We start from the raw sequence: 17436 nt of genomic DNA on the forward strand, positions 1-17436 counted from the left end.
TTGGGGAGCTGTTGGTTATGCCCTATTACTAGTGCTCAGGCAATACAGGTCAAGGCAGTTTGTGCTCACAACTCAGGGACTGGTCGAGTGTGAATTCTCGTATAGGGGCGATGGTTACAAAAAGAGAGTTCGTGAGATGGTCAGTCTATAGAGTCAGACTCGCCGAATGAAGAGATTGGCTATGGGTCCGATGACAACTTCGGAGTATAATGAATGGTGGGTTTAAATGATTAACGATAACATTCTTGGGACAAGTTCAAAAAATAGTCAGTCGATGGAGGAGCATTTTCGTGTTGTCCCTTCTGAGTTGGAGATCATAAAGAAGGACTTTGAAAGAAGAAACACAGAATTAGAGAAGAAAATAGAACAAATGGAGGAAGAAAAGATGAATTTGAGACTGGATGTGGACTTTCAGAAACTTGAGGCCGAAAAATTAAGAAAGGGGAAGAATAAGGTTGAAGAAGAACTAGATAGCTTGAAGACGGATTACAAGAAGCTGCGTTTGTCAATGAAAACTGTCGGGCTTGGAAAAACTTCAGAGCAGTGGTGTGAAGAGATTCGAGAAGAAAGAAACAAAGCGGACGGATGGGAAAGAAAATTTCAAGAGGTTCAAGCACGAAATGAAGCATTAGAAAAGAGCTTGTCAGAGAGCCAAAAGGAAAAAAACGAATTAAAAGACAAAGTGGTTAAGTTAGAAGGGTCTCTTCTTCAACATAGAAGTCGAAATTCTGTAGTATAACTAAAGGCAAGTCTAAGCAAGATTGAAGAGAGGAAGAGTAAAATAGAAGAGTTAGAAGCAGCATTGCGAAATTGTGAGGTTCCGATTGAGCATCTAGAGGCAAAGGAAGGTCGTCAGAATGAGCAACTTCATTATTTCCAAAATTAAGTTAGAAACATGGATCATGTTATGGGAGAAGTTGTGGTTCAGATTTGAGAGGTAGCAGATCACTTACAAGCTCTGGCACTACAGGCCGACACATTGAGCGTGAAGTATGAATTGGAGTCAGACCGGGGACAAGAATTCGGCTCGTTACTTAAGAATATTAAGGTCTTGAGTATTACGACAAAGCCTTATTTGTAGCCCATTCTATGTAAAGAGATTTATTTTCTAATAAAGTTTTCTAAAAGTAATTGAAATTAGAATTGACGCCTTTTTGCATTCATTTTCATACATCGCATTATATGCATTAAAAACTATTAAAAGGTTCTAATTAATCAAAATCATTCCTCAGTTAACCTGAAAGCTAACCAGCCAACCAAATACCGTTATGGTATACGGCCGAAATAAAAAGTATGGACCAAAGATTAGAAAAGATCCAGCAGAATATGATGGACAAAATGATGGAATCCCAAGGGAGTATGATGACACAGTTATCGCGACTGTTGACTGAGGGAAAAGATAAGAGAAAGAGCCCTGTGGCTAATGTCGAAGAGGAAGGTGATGACGGACCCATATATCCTCCAGGCTTTACTCATCCGCATACGTAGCCCCAAGCTGAAGTATACCTGCTCAAATCTTCTTTTATAATTAGGCCTCAGCAGTTTTAGGCCGATGCTGCGAGGTCAATAAATTACCAAGCTAGATCAGGCTTTAGCCCTGAGAATAATCCTATCAATCATGTTATTCCCGATTTCGATGAGGCGGTCGAAAAGAAAAAAACGAAAGAAGAATTACCAAAGTAATTTGAGGAAAGATGGAAGTGGGTTGAAGAAAAGTTCAAGGCAATAGAAAGCACTGAAAGATATGATAGGATTGATGCTAAGGATTTGAGTTTGGTTCTAGATTTGGTGCTCCCTTACAAGTTCAAGATGCCAGAGTTCGAGAAGTATAATGGGACCAGTTGCCCTGAAGCTCACATCACCATGTTTTGTAGGTGAATAACTGGATATGTCAATGATGACCAATTACTAAAACACTGCTTTCAGGATAGCCTCACAAGGGCAACATCTAAATGGTATAATCAATTGAGCCGTGCTAGGATTAGTTCCTGGAGGGATTTGGCACAGGCTTTTATGAAACAATACAGTCATGTGGCAGAGATGGTTTCTGATAGAATTACCTTGCAAAACATGGAGAAGAAGTCAAATGAAGGTTTCAGACAGTACGTTCAGAGGTGGAGGGAGGTTGCAGTTTAGGTCCAACCACCGCTCCTTGAAAGAGAAATGACGATGCTCTTTATAAATACGCTGAAAGCCCCATTCATCACACATATGTTAGGAAGTGCCACAAAAAACTTTTCTGACATAGTCATAAACGGTGAGATGATTGAAAGTGCTATAAGGAGTGGAAACATTGATGTTGGAGAGAATAACAGAAGGCAGACCTCAAAAAAAAATAAAATGAGGTGAACAATGTGAATACATACAATTAATCAATTATGGTGAATCAACCCAGAAAGGTAGTGGCTAATCAATACGGTTCATCAAAACAGGAATCTAGCATGAGGCCAAGTACTGAGAGGCCTCAGTTCGCACCAATTCCGATGTCATATAAGGAGTTGTATCAGAATTTATTCAATGCACACGTTGTTGCCCCTTTTTATTTGACCCCTTTACAGCCTCCGTATCCCAAATGGTATGACGCGAATGCACAATGCAATTTCCGTGTAGGAATTACGGGGCATTCCATAGAACATTGTACAGCCTTTAAAAAGCTTGTTGAAAAGCTCATCAGTATGAGCGTTGTCAAGGTAAATGATGCATCTGGTACAGGAAATCTGTTACCCAATCACACTGAAAGTGGGGTAAACATGATGAGTGAAAATATGGGGAGAAGGGTCAATGAGAGTATTACTGAGGTAAAAATCCCTTTGAAGTAGGTTTGGAAAGAAATGGCAGAAAGAGGGTTAATCGTCTCGGATTCAGAGGGAGGTTGTGAGACCCAAAATTATTGTGAGTTCCATCATGAGGTGGGACATGAAATTCGGAGATGTGAAGAATTTAGAGCTCTGGTCTAGAGCATGATGGATAATAGAGAAGTGGAGTTTTTCAAAGAAGTGGAGGAAAAAGGAAGTATATGCGCAACGGAGTCAATGACGAGGATTCTAAAAGTTAATCATCTTGTGATTATCATCTCGCACCTTAAGTTTAATGAGGTTAGGGCACAGGTGACACCGAAGATTGTAATTCAGAAGCCGGTAAATTTTTCATATAAAGATAGTAAAAAGGTCCCTTGGAATTATGAGTGCAATGTAAAGATGTCGAGAAATGAAGCTTTGGTTAGTGTTGCAAAAGAAAACCAAGAGATAGGTTCATATACACGTAGTGAGAAGCACCGCGATTGGATAAATGCCCAAGCAGTGTCGGCGGAAGGAAAATTTTTTTGCGGCAGAGTAAATGAAAGAGAAGATGTTGAATCTAGGCCATTGATTAATGAACCAATAAAGGAGGAAGAAGCCACTGAATTCTTGAAATTTCTGAAACACAGTGAGTATAGTGTTGTAGAGCAGCTGCATAAGCAATCAGCTCGTATATCTGTGTTAGCTTTGCTCATGAGTTCAGAGGTACATCGAAATACGCTGATGAATGTGTTAAACGAAATATATGTGGCTAATGATATTTCTGTCAACAAATTGGATCGGTTGGTCAACAATATAAGCACTGATAATTTTATCTTCTTCAATGATGATGAAATACCATCTGGAGGTATGGGGTCCACTAAGGCTCTGCACATTACTACTCGGTGCAAAGGGTACATGCTACCGAGAGTTTTGATTGATAATGGATCCGCATTGAATGTATTGCCCTTGTCTACTCTCAATAGGCTACCTGTAGATAGCTCACATACGAAAACGTGTCAAAATATAGTAAGGGCATTCGATGGAACAGAAAGGAAGGTTATAGGGAGAATTGAGATACCATTGCTGATTGGCCCAAATACTTATGAAGTCGAGTTCATTGTAATGGATATCAAGCCTTCCTATAACTGTTTGTTAGGGAAACCTTGGATACACCCACTAGGGGCTGTGTCTTCATCACTGCATCAGAAGTTGAAGTTGGTGTCAGGGGGACAGTTGGTGACAATAAGTGCCGAGGAGGGTATTATCGCGTCAATAACCAGTAATGCACCATATGTGGAAACTGATGAGGAGGCGGTGGAATGTTTTTTTCGATCTCTAGAGTTCGTGAATGCAAGATTTATTGCTGAGGTGAATAGAATCACAGTGCCAAAGATATCCAAGACTACAAAAATGAGTCTCCAATTAATGGTGGGAAGAGGAGCTGTATCGAAAAAAGGATTGGGAAGACATCTGCAATGAGGAGTTGAAGCACCAGTGATGAAAGATAAGTTTGATCGTTTTGGTCTAGGCTATAGACCAGACATAAAATGAATGAGAAGAGAAATAGAAAAAAGACAGGAGAGATTAAGGGCACGTCTGAGTGGAAATGAAGTTAAGTGGGAGCCTATGACTTTTCCTCACATATCCAAGACCTTTGTATCAATGGGGTTCATTCATCCTGAACGAAGAATGCTTAAAGAGGAAAGTATTGAAGAAATGCTGGGAGATGTTCACATCAATGCCATAGACACAAATGAGAGAGAGACATTGCTAGAGATTCGCCCTTATGAACCTGGAAGCGAGTTAAACAATTGGACTGCGGAAGAGATTCCTATAGTTTTTGAGCTTGTTCAGAGTAAATGTTCAGAACATCCTTGTTGTTTTTGACTTAAAAAATAGTAATTTCTTTATCGAATATGCACATGATGAATGTTATGATTCTAATAAATACACTTTTCGTATTCATTTTTGAGCCAATAGTCTTTTCATTCTTTTTCGAGTAATTATTCTTTTTTCCACATCATTCTTTTATTCATAATCATATTTGTTCATAAATTCATACATTCTTTATATATTCTTTGGCACCTACCATAGGTCCTCGGATATCAATAATATGAATTATGCTGCTTCAGACTCAGAATCCCCTTTTGAGCAAGACACGTGTTTAGAGGGATTACATGATTTTGAAGATGACGTAGACTGTGGTGTATCTCCAGACTTATTGAGAATGGTAGAGCAAGAGGATAAGTAAATCCTACCTCATAAAGAATCATTGGATATTGTGAGCCTAGAGAAGGGAAATGAGGTAAAGATCGAAACTAACATTACTGCCAAGGCAAGACGAGACCTCATCGAATTACTCCGTGAATTCAAAGATGTATTTGCATGGTCATACCAGGATATGCCCGGGTTAAGCACTGATATTATGGTACACTGTATTTCTATAAAAGAAGATTGCAAGCTAGTTCAGCAGAAGCTCAGGAGAATGATGCCCGATATTGTGCTAAAGATAAAAGAAGAAGTCAAAAAGCAGTTTGATGCTGGGTTCTTGCAATAAGTCAAATATTCAGAATGGGTAGCCAACGTTGTCCTTGTCCCTAAAAAAGATTAATACTTTGGTAGATAATACGGCAGGCTATTAACTGTTTTCTTTCATGGACGATTTTTTTAGATACAATCAAATAAAGATGCATCCGGAATATATGAAAAATACCACATTTATCACTTTGTGGGGAACGTTCTGTTATAAAGTGATACCACAAGGAGATTGAGGTTTATGTTGATGATATGATTGTAAAATCCAGAACGGAAGAGAAGCATGTTCAAGTTCTGAGGAAATTGTTTTTGAGACTAAGAAATTTTCAACTCAAGCTTAATCCAACAAAGTGCACCTTTGGAGCCAAATCAGGGAAGTTGCTGGGCTTCATAGTCAGTGGGAAAGGAATTGAGGTTGACCCAGACAAAGTCAATGCAATATGAGATTTTTCTCCACTATACACTCAGAAAGAAGTATGAGGTTTTCTGAGAAGATTGAATTACATTACTCGGTTTATTTCACAACTAACTGAAAAATGTGACCCCATATTCCGTCTTCTGAAGAAGTATAATCCGGGTGTATGGGATAAAGAATGTCAGAAGGCTTTTGACAAAATAAAACAGTACTTGTCCAACACTCCAGTGCTATCACCACCTAGTCTGGATAGGCCATTAATACTGTATTTAACAGTGTTTGACAATTCCATGAGGTGCATGTTAGGCCAACATGATGAGACAAGGCGAAAAAAAGGCAATATACTTTCTTAGCAAGAAATTCACTAATTGTGAAGTGAGGTACTCGTCTATCGAGAAGTTATGTTGTGCCCTGGTTTGGACAACTCGGAGATTACGGCAATATATGTTGTATCATACGACTAGGCTGATTTCAAAGTTAGATCCCTTAAAGTATATGATGGAATCGACTGTTTTGAATGGAAGGATGGCCAAATGGCAGATCTTGCTTTCTGAATTTGACATGATGTATGTGAGCCAAAAGGCCGTGAAATAAAGTGTAATAGCTGACTTTTTAGCTAGCAGAACTTGAAAGATTATGAGCCTTTGAACTTTGATTTTCCAAATGAGGATTTGATGTATGCGGCAGCCACTGAAAAAAATCCTCAAATGGATCATGTGTGGAAGCTAAATTTTGATGGAGCCTCAAATGCTATAGGTAACAGAATTAGGGCAGTCTTGATATCTCCAAGCGGAGATCATTATCTTATTACTAGCAAACTGGATTTTGATTGTACGAACAATATGGCAGAATATAAAGCATGCATTATGGGCATTCGTGCAACCATCGAACGTAAAATCAAAGTACTAAAAGTGTATGGGGATTCCGCATTTATGATATACCAATTCAGAGGAGAATGGGAGACAAGAGACCCTAAACTGATCAGTTATCGGATAATGGTTCTTGAATTGATAGACGAGTTTGATGACATCACTTTCTGTTACCTTCCGCGAGATGAGAACCAGATGGCTGATACGTTGGCCACCCTAGCCTCTATGATCCGAGTGAACAAGTTAGAGGACATGAAACCTATTTAGATGAGTATTTCTGAAACCCCGGCTCATTGCTATAATATTGAGGAAGAGGAAAAAGATGATCATCCATTGTACCTGAATATATTGCAATATGTAAAAAATCGTGAGTATCCAGATCAGGCAACGGTGAATGATAAGAAAGCATTGAGAAGAGTGACCATTGACTATGTCTTGGATGGGGAGATCCTATACAAAAAAATAGAAGGATCAGGTACTGTTAAGATGTGTGGACGTAGTGAAAGTTAGAAAAATTCTAGAAAAGGTCCATGACGGTATCTGGGGAACGCATGCAAATGGTTTCACAATGGCCAGACAGAAAATAAGATTTGGGTACTATTGGTCTACTATGGAAAGAGATTGCATTAATTATGCTAAGAGGTGCCATAAATGCCAAATTTATGGTGATAAAATGCATGCACCTCATTCACTTCTTCATGTTATGACTTCTCCATGGCCTTTCTCTATGTGGGGTATGGACGTAATTGGGCTAATATCGCCAAAGGCTTCTAATGGGCATCGCTTCATCTTTGTGGTTATTGACTACTTTACCAAGTGAGTGGGAGCTGCTTCATATGCAAATGTCACGAAGTCAGCAGTTAACAGATTCTTAAAAAAGGAGATCATATGTCGATATGGAATGCCTGAGAGGATCATATCTGATAATGCGCTGAATTTGAACAATAGTGCGATAGCGGAGGTCTGTAGTCAATTCAAGATTAGACATCATAACTCATCGCCATATCGCCCAAAGATGAATGGCGCGGTAGAAGCAGCTAATAAAAATATCAAAAAAAATTATGGGAAAGATGACCGAAACTTACAAAGACTGACATGAGAAATTACCATTTGCTTTCTTTGCTTATAAAAAGTCTGTCAGGACTTCGACCGGGGTGACACATTTTTCTCTGGTTTATGGGATGGAAGCAGTTTTACCTATTGAGGTGGAAATATCTTCTCTCTGGGTACTGGCTGAGTTGAAATTGGATGAGGCAGAATGAGTTCAATCTCGTTACAATCAGTTGAACTTGATAGAAGGGAAAAGGCTAAAGTCTATTCAGCACGGTTTGATGTATCAAGGGCGAATGATGCGAGCCTACAATAAAAAGGTTCCTCCCAAAGAATTCCACGAGGGGGAGCTAGTGTTGAAAAATACCATTCCTATACAAAGGGATTTTAGAGGAAAATGGATGCCAAATTGGGAAGGTCTATATGTAGTAAAGAAAGCCTTTTCAGGAGGAGCTTTAATCTTGAGCGAGATGGATGGCAAAGATTTGCCAAACCCTGTAAACTCAGATTCGGTTAAGAAGTAATTTTCTTAAAAAAAGGGAAAGACCAAGGCGAAAACCCACAAAAGGCACTTTGAGACCAAAGGGTATTTGAGTTGAAAACCCAAAAAAGAGAGGTTCAAATGTTGATCAAATGGGGCATCCGGTGATTTTACTATGATTGAATCAGTGGGAAAGGGGACGCGACATCTTGGGGCATCAACAGAGTACTGTTGGTCTTCTAAGCATATGTCAAACTCAGAATAGTCTTCAGAAAGTCTGCACTATTTATATTAAATTTGCTGTCTTGGAATACTTCATTCTTTTTTCAAGATACGTGTTTCCAATCAATTTTTATTTTATTCTTATTATTCTCAATGATTTATTCATCTCGAGTTTTATTCTCAATAAATTTCATCTTGTCCATTACGATAATCTTATTCAAGCATTTTCCATTGAAACAACGATTAATGGGCTAATAATACTTTTACAAATGAAGTTTTGCATATTACTCTTGAAGTTTCTAAATAATATAGGGACCTGAAACAGGGCCATTGTTTAGAATACACAAAGTTCAAAGGTTGAAATGTTTAAAAGAGGATAATTCTAAATTAAGATTATCCTTTTGGATTTTGTTGTCCAAACACTGACTGAACAAAACGACAAGATATGGTGTTGGTGACAAAGCTTCATCACATTACGATAAGAAGAGGTTTCCTCGGAGAAGGAAATCCTTCATTTGTGCATAGGCATTTGGTATGACACCCTGAGAATGGTATAAAAGGCCAGAGTGCTTTACATTACGATAATAGAGGATTGAGAAAAGTCGTATTTCTCTATCCATGGGTTACAGTGAAAAGATGATACAAATTTTGTGTCCTAGTGGATTAAACTTTGAAGTTCACAGTGAGGGCAATTGGATTAAGTGTTTTTGGAGATGCTAGCCGAGCAAGAGGACGTTGTAGTGCGTCAGTGATAAGGTTCATAAAATGAATTATACAAGTCATGTTCCTAAGAGAACAGATCGGTGAAGATAACAAATCATATCTCCATGAAGTTGCAGTGGAGTGGATTGAAGATAGCAAGTCTTATCTCCCTGAAAATGCAGCAGAGCAGATTGAAGATAGCAAATCCTATCTACCTAAAGTTACAGTGGAGTGGATTGAAGATAGCAAGTCTTATCTCCCTGAGGTTGCAGCGGAGTAGACTGAAGATAGCAAATCCTATCTCCCTGAAGTTACAGTGGAGTGGATTGAAAATAACAAGTCTTATCTCCCTAAAATTGCAGCGGAGCAGACTGAGGATAGCAAATCCTATCTCCCTAAAGTTGTAGTGGAGCAGATTGAAGATAGCAAGTCTTATCTCCCTGAAGTTGCAGTGGAGCAGATTGAAGAAAATAATCCTATCTTCTTGAAGTTGCAGTGGAGCTGATTAAAACTGTAGATCTTATCTCTCTGAAGTTACAGAGGGCAGATCACATCTAGTCTTATCTCCCTGAAGTTGCAGATGAGTAGACTGAATAAACCAATCTGATTTCCCTGAAAATTGCAGTGGAGCAGATTGAAGATAACAAATCCTATCTCCATGAAGTTGCAATGGAGCATATAAAAATCAGATCTTATCTCTCTGATGTTGCAGAGAGTAGATTGCATCCAGTCATATCTGACGTTGCAGTAGAATGGACTGAAGCACCAATTCTTATACCTCTGAAGATGCAGTAGGTTGAAATGGGGCTACTTGAAGAAGAAGAGCACCAAGATCCAGCACGACCGGGAAAAATTGGTCATTTCTAAAGTCTTTGCTATGTTCTCATTACACGATAACAAGCAAAGAGGGGCAGCTGTAATATCCAATTTTAAGCCCGGACCCAAAACCATAAACTCCAAATTAAAATTAAACCTAACCCAAAACCCAAATTACACCCGAGCCCACCTAGACCTAAGCCCAAATATTACAAACCCAATACTTGGGGCCCATTACAAACAATAGCACTAGCCCAAATTAACCTAGCACAGAAACCTTAAGTGGCTAGCAACAGATTGGCATTGCACGCCCCACGTCGCAGCAACCGCCCACGTTCAGCAGCCCCGCATGTTGTGCACATCTCGCCAGTACCCACCTGCAACAGAAGCCCGAACCATGAACAGTGAGAGGGACCGAAAATATAGCAAAATTGTAAAAAGATTATTATTTTTTCTCTGTAAGGATTCGGCAATAAAAAGCCAATTGATTTTTTGTAAAAAGGGTTACAAAATTGGAGATTCAAAAAACTATTAAAAAGAAAAAAAAATAGAGTTTTCAGAAGGTGGTTTTCCTACTTTTGTTTTTTATTTTTCTGTTTGGTTTTTTTTTTCATTTTAAGTTCTTTTTACATACGAAACAAAAAGAGAAGAAAAAGAGAGGGCTACCTTTAAATTCGCCTAAAAAGAAGAGGTTTTCAGCCCTCCGACCGCCGCAGGTGGTAGCACCGACGGCGGTGCATACAGCGGTGGCCCGCCGGACTGATGGCCTGAATTCGGGGCAAGGGGAGAGTTTTTTAAGGTTTCAAAGTTTTTTTTAACTAAAACAGAAGTGATTTTTTTTTAAAATAACTTTTATAGGCCTACCCAAACGGTGTCGTTTTGGGCAGGCCATAGTGGCCCTGAAACGGCGCCGTATAGGGCCATACCCACATGCGTGACCCGACCCGCCTTAGGATCCGCGTGTTTTTACTGGTGGAGATATTTGCGTGATCGGTCTCTCTGTTTTTGAGTTGCTTTCAATATAGTTTTTTTTTCATATATTTGCAATTTAAACCACATGTTTTATTTTTGTTTCAATTTGATCCCACACGGAAACGCTGCGTATAGAGGGGTCTGGCATATTTATTTGTTTACTCCTTGATGTTTCCAACGTATTACGATTTAGTCCCCTATTTGTTATTAGTTATTTATTATTAAATTAATTATTTTTTCTATTATTCTTGTTATTATAATATCATTATTTTGGTGTTATTATTATCGTTATAACCATATTTATACATGCATTTTTTTTTGAAATATACATATATATTTTTTATATTACACAATTTATTTACGTATTTGTATATATATCTAAATACATATTTCTTTAATTTTCATAAATATATATATACATTTACATTTTATAATACATATACATCTTCCATATCTTATAATTCATGCACACATACATGCATTTTCTATAATATATATACGTACTTTTTTTGAAAATTATTATAAATATATATTTCATTTTTTTATATATATACTTAGATATACGTATTTTAATATATGTATATACATATTTTCAAAATTTACTTATATATATCATACTTTTATATATATACATATTTTGTAAATACATGTACATATATAATTCATATTAAAGTATTTGTTTCATGTTGTATATTAACATTCTATCACATTTTAAAGAAAAAATATATTTGGTTTCATCAAAGCATTAAAACCATTTTGTTCAAAGGGTTTCAAGATAGCGCATTATTCAGTATTTGGGATCTTCGAGAGGATTAAGCCCTAACGTATTGGGTTCTAATTTTCCTCGTTGAATAAATAATCGAGAATATTCTTTATTTAAAACGCATAAATAAAAAATCATTTTCGGGAATTCAACATGTTGTGTCCTAACGCCTTAGGTATGACATTGTTTTCTCGATATGAAGATTTTCCTAAAAAAAGGCAATATTCAATGTTTGGGATTCTGAGAAATTGTACCCTAACGTATTGGGTCTCGATTTCTTCGTCTTACTTAAAAAATTGAATATCCTTTTAAATTTCATTGCTTGAGTTTTTTTGGATAGGCTCATTCTTGAGGATATAAATATTATGCCCTAACGCATTGGGTGTGACAGTTTCTTTTCCCTAGATAAGTGGGTTTTAACATGTAATTTGATTTATACAAGTTTTTAAATACAAGGATCGTATTTTAAAATCTTTTCAAACTTTTGACAGTAAGACATTAAACAATCGATTCGGTACCAATTTTGGGCGTTACGAGGGTGCTAACCCTTCCTCGTGCGTAACCGACTCCCGAACCTATTTTCTCAAAATTCGTAGACCTAAAATCGTTTTCAAGGTGAACTGATCACACCCCAATAAAAGATTGGTGGCGACTCCAATTTTTGTTTTTAAGTCGACAACTAATTTTTTTTGTTTTATAAAAAAAAATGGTTTCGACAACAATGATAAATTCAAAACTGATATACCAAAATAAACTGGTATTGGTAGTTCTAGTTCTATACATCCCCATATAAAAAAAATGGTACATCTAATTCATACAAATTAAACTTGCTCATAGGCTGAGCCATCTATCCAGGCTTGAAGGCCTACTCAAAAATATGAGGATTTGGAGAAAAATACAAGGGCTAAAAAATAGGCTTGAGTAAAATTTAAGGCCTGCTTTCTATATGGGTCACGCTTTGAGTAAGATTTTTTTTGGCCTGAGTCTAACTCGACTTGAATATATTATGTTATAAATAAATTTATATTAATTATATATGTTAAATAAATTACTATATATGTTTATATTTATATTAAATTACTAACCCAATAACAATTAAACCATTACTTAAAACCTAAAAAAAAAATACTTATCCAACTAAATAACTCAACTTAAAATATAAAATTTTAAAAATTATATTTAATAAAATAAAACATTTCTTATATTTATTTGTGTTTTTTTAATATAACAAAATATTTATTATATTTATGATAGTGTTTTTTAATATAAATACTTTTTAATATATTTTTAATGTGTTAGAAAACTTTTATTTTACCGTTTTTAGTACATTTAGTGTATTATATTTTTTTTAAAAAATTATTTTAAAATAAAAAATAATTAAAAAAATCAAATATTGGTGGGTCGGACATAGATTTACCTTTCTTAAGTTAAGTCGGGTTTAGACAAAAAAGTAAATCCATTTTTAGAGCCAAGCCCGAACTTGAAATTTTGATCTGAATACTTGTATGAGCCCGACCCAACTCAGGCCATGAGCACCTCCAATAAAAACTCCCTTGATTTTTGGTTTTTTTGGAGGAAGTTTTTAGAACCACGTAATTTGGCATGATCAAATTTAGCAGTGCTTGTGATCTAATGGCAATCTTCAAAGTTCCTACTTAAGCAAGACGGGTTTACATGTGAAGACGAAAACATTGCATAATTTTTTTAAGTATCAAAATGGGCATGATGTACCTTGACTATGATGTTAGATGATGATTACATGCTTTGGCTGTAGTTAGAGGGCGAGATGATGATGGCGTTGAATTTACATACTACAGCCATAAGAAACAGAGCAATCGATTGCAGAGATATAGATAAAAATTGGGTGTTTCATGTTTGCTTGGGGGGCTGAGGTTGGTTTTGGAGACGCAAGTGATGAGATTGGATGAACAAATGTGGAGGAGACATGGACGTAGGTGGTGGGAGATCAGATAATGTGTCAAACAACAATGTAGTGTACAATCTTTCAGCCAAATAAACACTTGAATAAGAAAAGCAAAATTTCAAGGAAGAATCTGTATTTTCATCATATTGTTGACTATTGTATTTTTTATAGGCACTGCAAAGTTGACTCTTAATGCTTTGGGTTTTTTTTTTCTTCAGCTCTAATTTATTTATTTTTATTTTAATCTTACTTGTATTGTCACAAAAAATTTCAAATAAGATTAGAATAGACATAATCCGATAATTAATTGGCGGTCAGTTAGGGGCGAAGCTAGAATAATCTTTTAGGGGGCCGAATGAAATTTTAATATTTTATAGTCTATATATTTATAACTTTTAAAATATTAAATCGAATTTTTATAATTTTAGGGGGCCAAAGTATAATTTTACCTTTATTAATTTAAAATTTTTAAAAAAATTTAAGGGCTTAAATAATAATTTTACATTTTAAGGGGGGTCGGGACCATACCAGCCCCCTCTAGATTCGCGACTACGGTCAATATTATGTAGCATGCCACATTTGTTGATGACATGGTTGATGTGGCATGACTCATTATTAATATTGTGTCATTTCATAAAAAATATAAAAATATAAAATTTGTTAAAATTTTTAAAAATATAAAAAGTTAAAAAAACATTTAAAAATTTTAAGTTTTTTAAAAAAATAAAGAATAGAAAATGTTATAAAATTTCAAAAAATGTTAAATTGAAAAGAGAAAAATCTCAAAAACCTAGTCTTCTCCAACTTCATCTCCTTCCTTCATTGCTCACACTTTTCAAATCCCTCTCATTTCTCTTTTTCTCGGATTTTCAAATCTAGAAAACTTTCAATTTTCTTAATCACAAGCTTATTTCTGTTTCTTCTCTTTTTCACTTCAGACCAAAAGCATAAGCTTTCACTTTCTGTCCATACAAAAACCCTAGCTACCGATGTTCAAATATTACCGTTGTCAATCATCACATCAGCCTCCAAGCAAGATCGAGGCTTCCTTGTTGCTCTTCCTTCGCATTCATTGTTAAGTTAAATTTTTAATATTTATATATTTTTAATATTTTTTGAATTTTTAATAAATTTAATTCCATTTTTCACATCATCATTGACGTGTCACGAATCTCAGCAATGTCATCAACTGAGGTGGTATGTCATGTCAGATAAAAATATTGACTGTTAATTGACTAACAATTTCCATTCATTTTGGTCTCTTTTTTTTAACGTTTTGGGTAAAATTGCAACAAAAAATACGTTAAGAGCTTAAGTGAAAATACCCCAAAACGTTGAGGATGAATTTTGCAATTCTAGCTTTCTGGTATTGATCCCCAACTTTAGTTGTAGTAAATGAATAAATAAGTTTTACAAGGTAAATTTCATTTTTAAAAAGAAAATTAAGATTTGAATATTGAAGACAATGTTAATGGACCGAGGAGATAAAAATAAAATTGAAAAATTATATTGCTTATATTGTAGCAACAAATAAAATTTAGGTAAAAATGACCTCTCCAATACCTCTCAATTTTAATATTGAGTAAATTGGTCCCTCTTAAAAAAATTGAAACAATTTAATTACTATCGATTTTGAAAGTAAGCAACTAAGGATAACTAATTACTACATTAATTGTTAGTTTTACATAAAATTGACTGGTATAATAATAAATTTAGCCCTTAATTGCTAAATTTACTATCATACCAATCAAAATTATGCACAACCGAAAGACATTAACTCGTGATTAACTATCCTTAATTACTTACTATCAAAATTGACAGGAATTAAATTACTTCAATTTATTTAAGAGGGACTAATTTACTCAATTTCAAAATTGAGAGATACTGTAAAGGTCTTTTTACCATAAAATTTATTTTATATATATAAAAGAAAATGCAGCTGCTAGAAGAAGTCAAGAGAATGGAGGTGTTATTTTCATAAATTTCCAAGAGTCGGCAGATGAGATGATTGCCAAATTGCAGAAAAGTCTACCAAAGGCATAAATTGTATAAAATAATGACAGCTTTCTTCTTTGATTATAAATATATTAATTACATATAATACTCAACTACATGATTCACTTGGCCTACCTTTTCAATCAAAGGGTGGACATGGATATCAGATGAAAGATTTTTTTTTTCACAAAATATTAACCTTTCTTACTTGTCGCATACCTCATTTTACAAGGAAGCTGGCCAAGGCTTTTGATTTAAGTTTTTGCAAAAATGCTAGGTATACTGATAATTAGTTTAAGTTTTACTCCTATAATTTTTTTATACAAAGAATCTGCATGTTTAGATAAGAATTAGCACTCCAAAGACTAGAATTTGGGTTAAATATATTCTCCTAAAGATCTACAGAGAATTTGGTTAAGGCCATAAATATATGCTTATCTCATTGCCAAAAAAGATTGTGTGAAAGAAGGGATTGCCAATACGCACGAGGTGCACACTTCAGTTTGCTGTGGGGGCTTTCCCATTTGAAAGATATATCTTCTAGTTTGTCTATGAGCTATTTCATTGGTTAGTTTAACTTTGTTTTTCCATCATAATTAAAATGAGATGATTAATGGAGTTTCAAGGGTGGAACAAGAAAGAGACCTCGGGGATGCACATATAGAACCTTCCATGTCCTTTTGGGTTTTATGTATATGAATATAAATATAGTCATCAAACATTTGGGGTTTGCTTACCTTAGCAATCATGAGTCCACCAGCTATCATTACAACTGAAGAGAAATCCCTCTTTGCTCTTCTTTTTCCCTCTCTCTCATAATTTATTACATAGCCACCAGCCAGCCCACCAGTGAAATTTATTCACCAGACCAAACTATATTTATAGCACCTTATATCCTTCTTATTCCTCCCAATTCCCCCCCCCCCTCTCTTCATTTTCAATTATATACATACCTAAACAAGATGTGTAAAAACATGGATTGGAGTCCATTCCCATCTCATCCCACCATTGCTTCTTCAAAGAGAAGGCATAGATTAAAACATTCTAAGGTTCAAATTTACAGGCTTTCCTGGTACATACATACATATATGTTTTCACTTTCTTATACTACTTTTCATGTCTTTTGCGTATATATGCATGTGTATAGGTTTGATGGTACTAATTAACGCAAAAATACATGCAGGAAAAGATGGGAAGAAAATATGAAGAAAGACATGGAACTAATGAACTTGAAGCTGTACTTGGAGAACCAAAGTATCATTGAAGAGAATGAGAAGTTAAGGAAGAAAGCCAGTCTTCTCCAACGAGAGAACTTAGCTTTAATGTCTGAGTACCAGAAGAAGTTTCCTCATTTGGATCGTTTTTCAACCACCCTTTTGCTTCTTCTACAACAAAAACACTGATGATATAAAGCTTAAGAAAAAATTAATTATCTGCATAAATCGATGTATGTTAGCAACAACATGGGATTTTGTAGCTTGATATTTTTGTTTTCAACTCTGATTAAGATAAAATGATTTCCATATATCACCAGAATTCTCCATTTGTTTCACATATATGCTATATATATATAGTTTGCCTTTTTCAGCAAGGAATAGAGGAACTAATGGCAGAAAGTATGATTATAAGGTTAGGGTTGGAGAGTCATTTATCCATTTCATTTGATGATATTATTGACAAGCTTGTAAACATACATGATTGGTTTAAAGATTTAAGCTTTACTCTGATTTAGAGGTCTTTCTTTGGTGTAAAGTTTGCTTATATATATATATACACACACACACAAACATTGGGGTTACTGACTTGATATCAGTCAATAAACCCCCATTAAAACATTCTGAAAATGATCAAAAACAATCTCTCCAGCCAAATTAATCATAGATTCATTAGCTTAAATCTTTGGGAAGACTGC

General features: G+C 35.4%; 3 protein-coding genes across 3 annotated transcripts; all 3 read left to right on the forward strand.

Moving 5' to 3' along the window:
- Positions 1-274: 274 nt before the first annotated feature.
- Positions 275-739, forward strand: LOC121224578 (G kinase-anchoring protein 1-A-like). The gene has a single exon (XM_041108042.1). The coding sequence runs from the start codon at positions 275-277 to the stop codon at positions 737-739; it is 465 nt and encodes a 154-aa protein (XP_040963976.1).
- Positions 740-2963: 2224 nt separating this feature from the next.
- On the forward strand, positions 2964-4259 carry LOC121224579 (uncharacterized). The gene has a single exon (XM_041108043.1). The coding sequence runs from the start codon at positions 2964-2966 to the stop codon at positions 4257-4259; it is 1296 nt and encodes a 431-aa protein (XP_040963977.1).
- Positions 4260-16267: 12008 nt separating this feature from the next.
- LOC107947652 (protein LITTLE ZIPPER 2) lies at positions 16268-17054 on the forward strand. Its single transcript, XM_016882238.2, has 2 exons — positions 16268-16596; positions 16708-17054. The coding sequence occupies exons 1-2, from the start codon at positions 16487-16489 to the stop codon at positions 16925-16927; spliced, it is 330 nt and encodes a 109-aa protein (XP_016737727.2). The 5' UTR covers positions 16268-16486; the 3' UTR covers positions 16928-17054.
- Positions 17055-17436: the final 382 nt, after the last annotated feature.

This window comes from Gossypium hirsutum, chromosome D12 (genome assembly GCF_007990345.1).
Source record: "Gossypium hirsutum isolate 1008001.06 chromosome D12, Gossypium_hirsutum_v2.1, whole genome shotgun sequence".
NCBI classification, from domain to species: domain Eukaryota; kingdom Viridiplantae; phylum Streptophyta; class Magnoliopsida; order Malvales; family Malvaceae; genus Gossypium; species Gossypium hirsutum.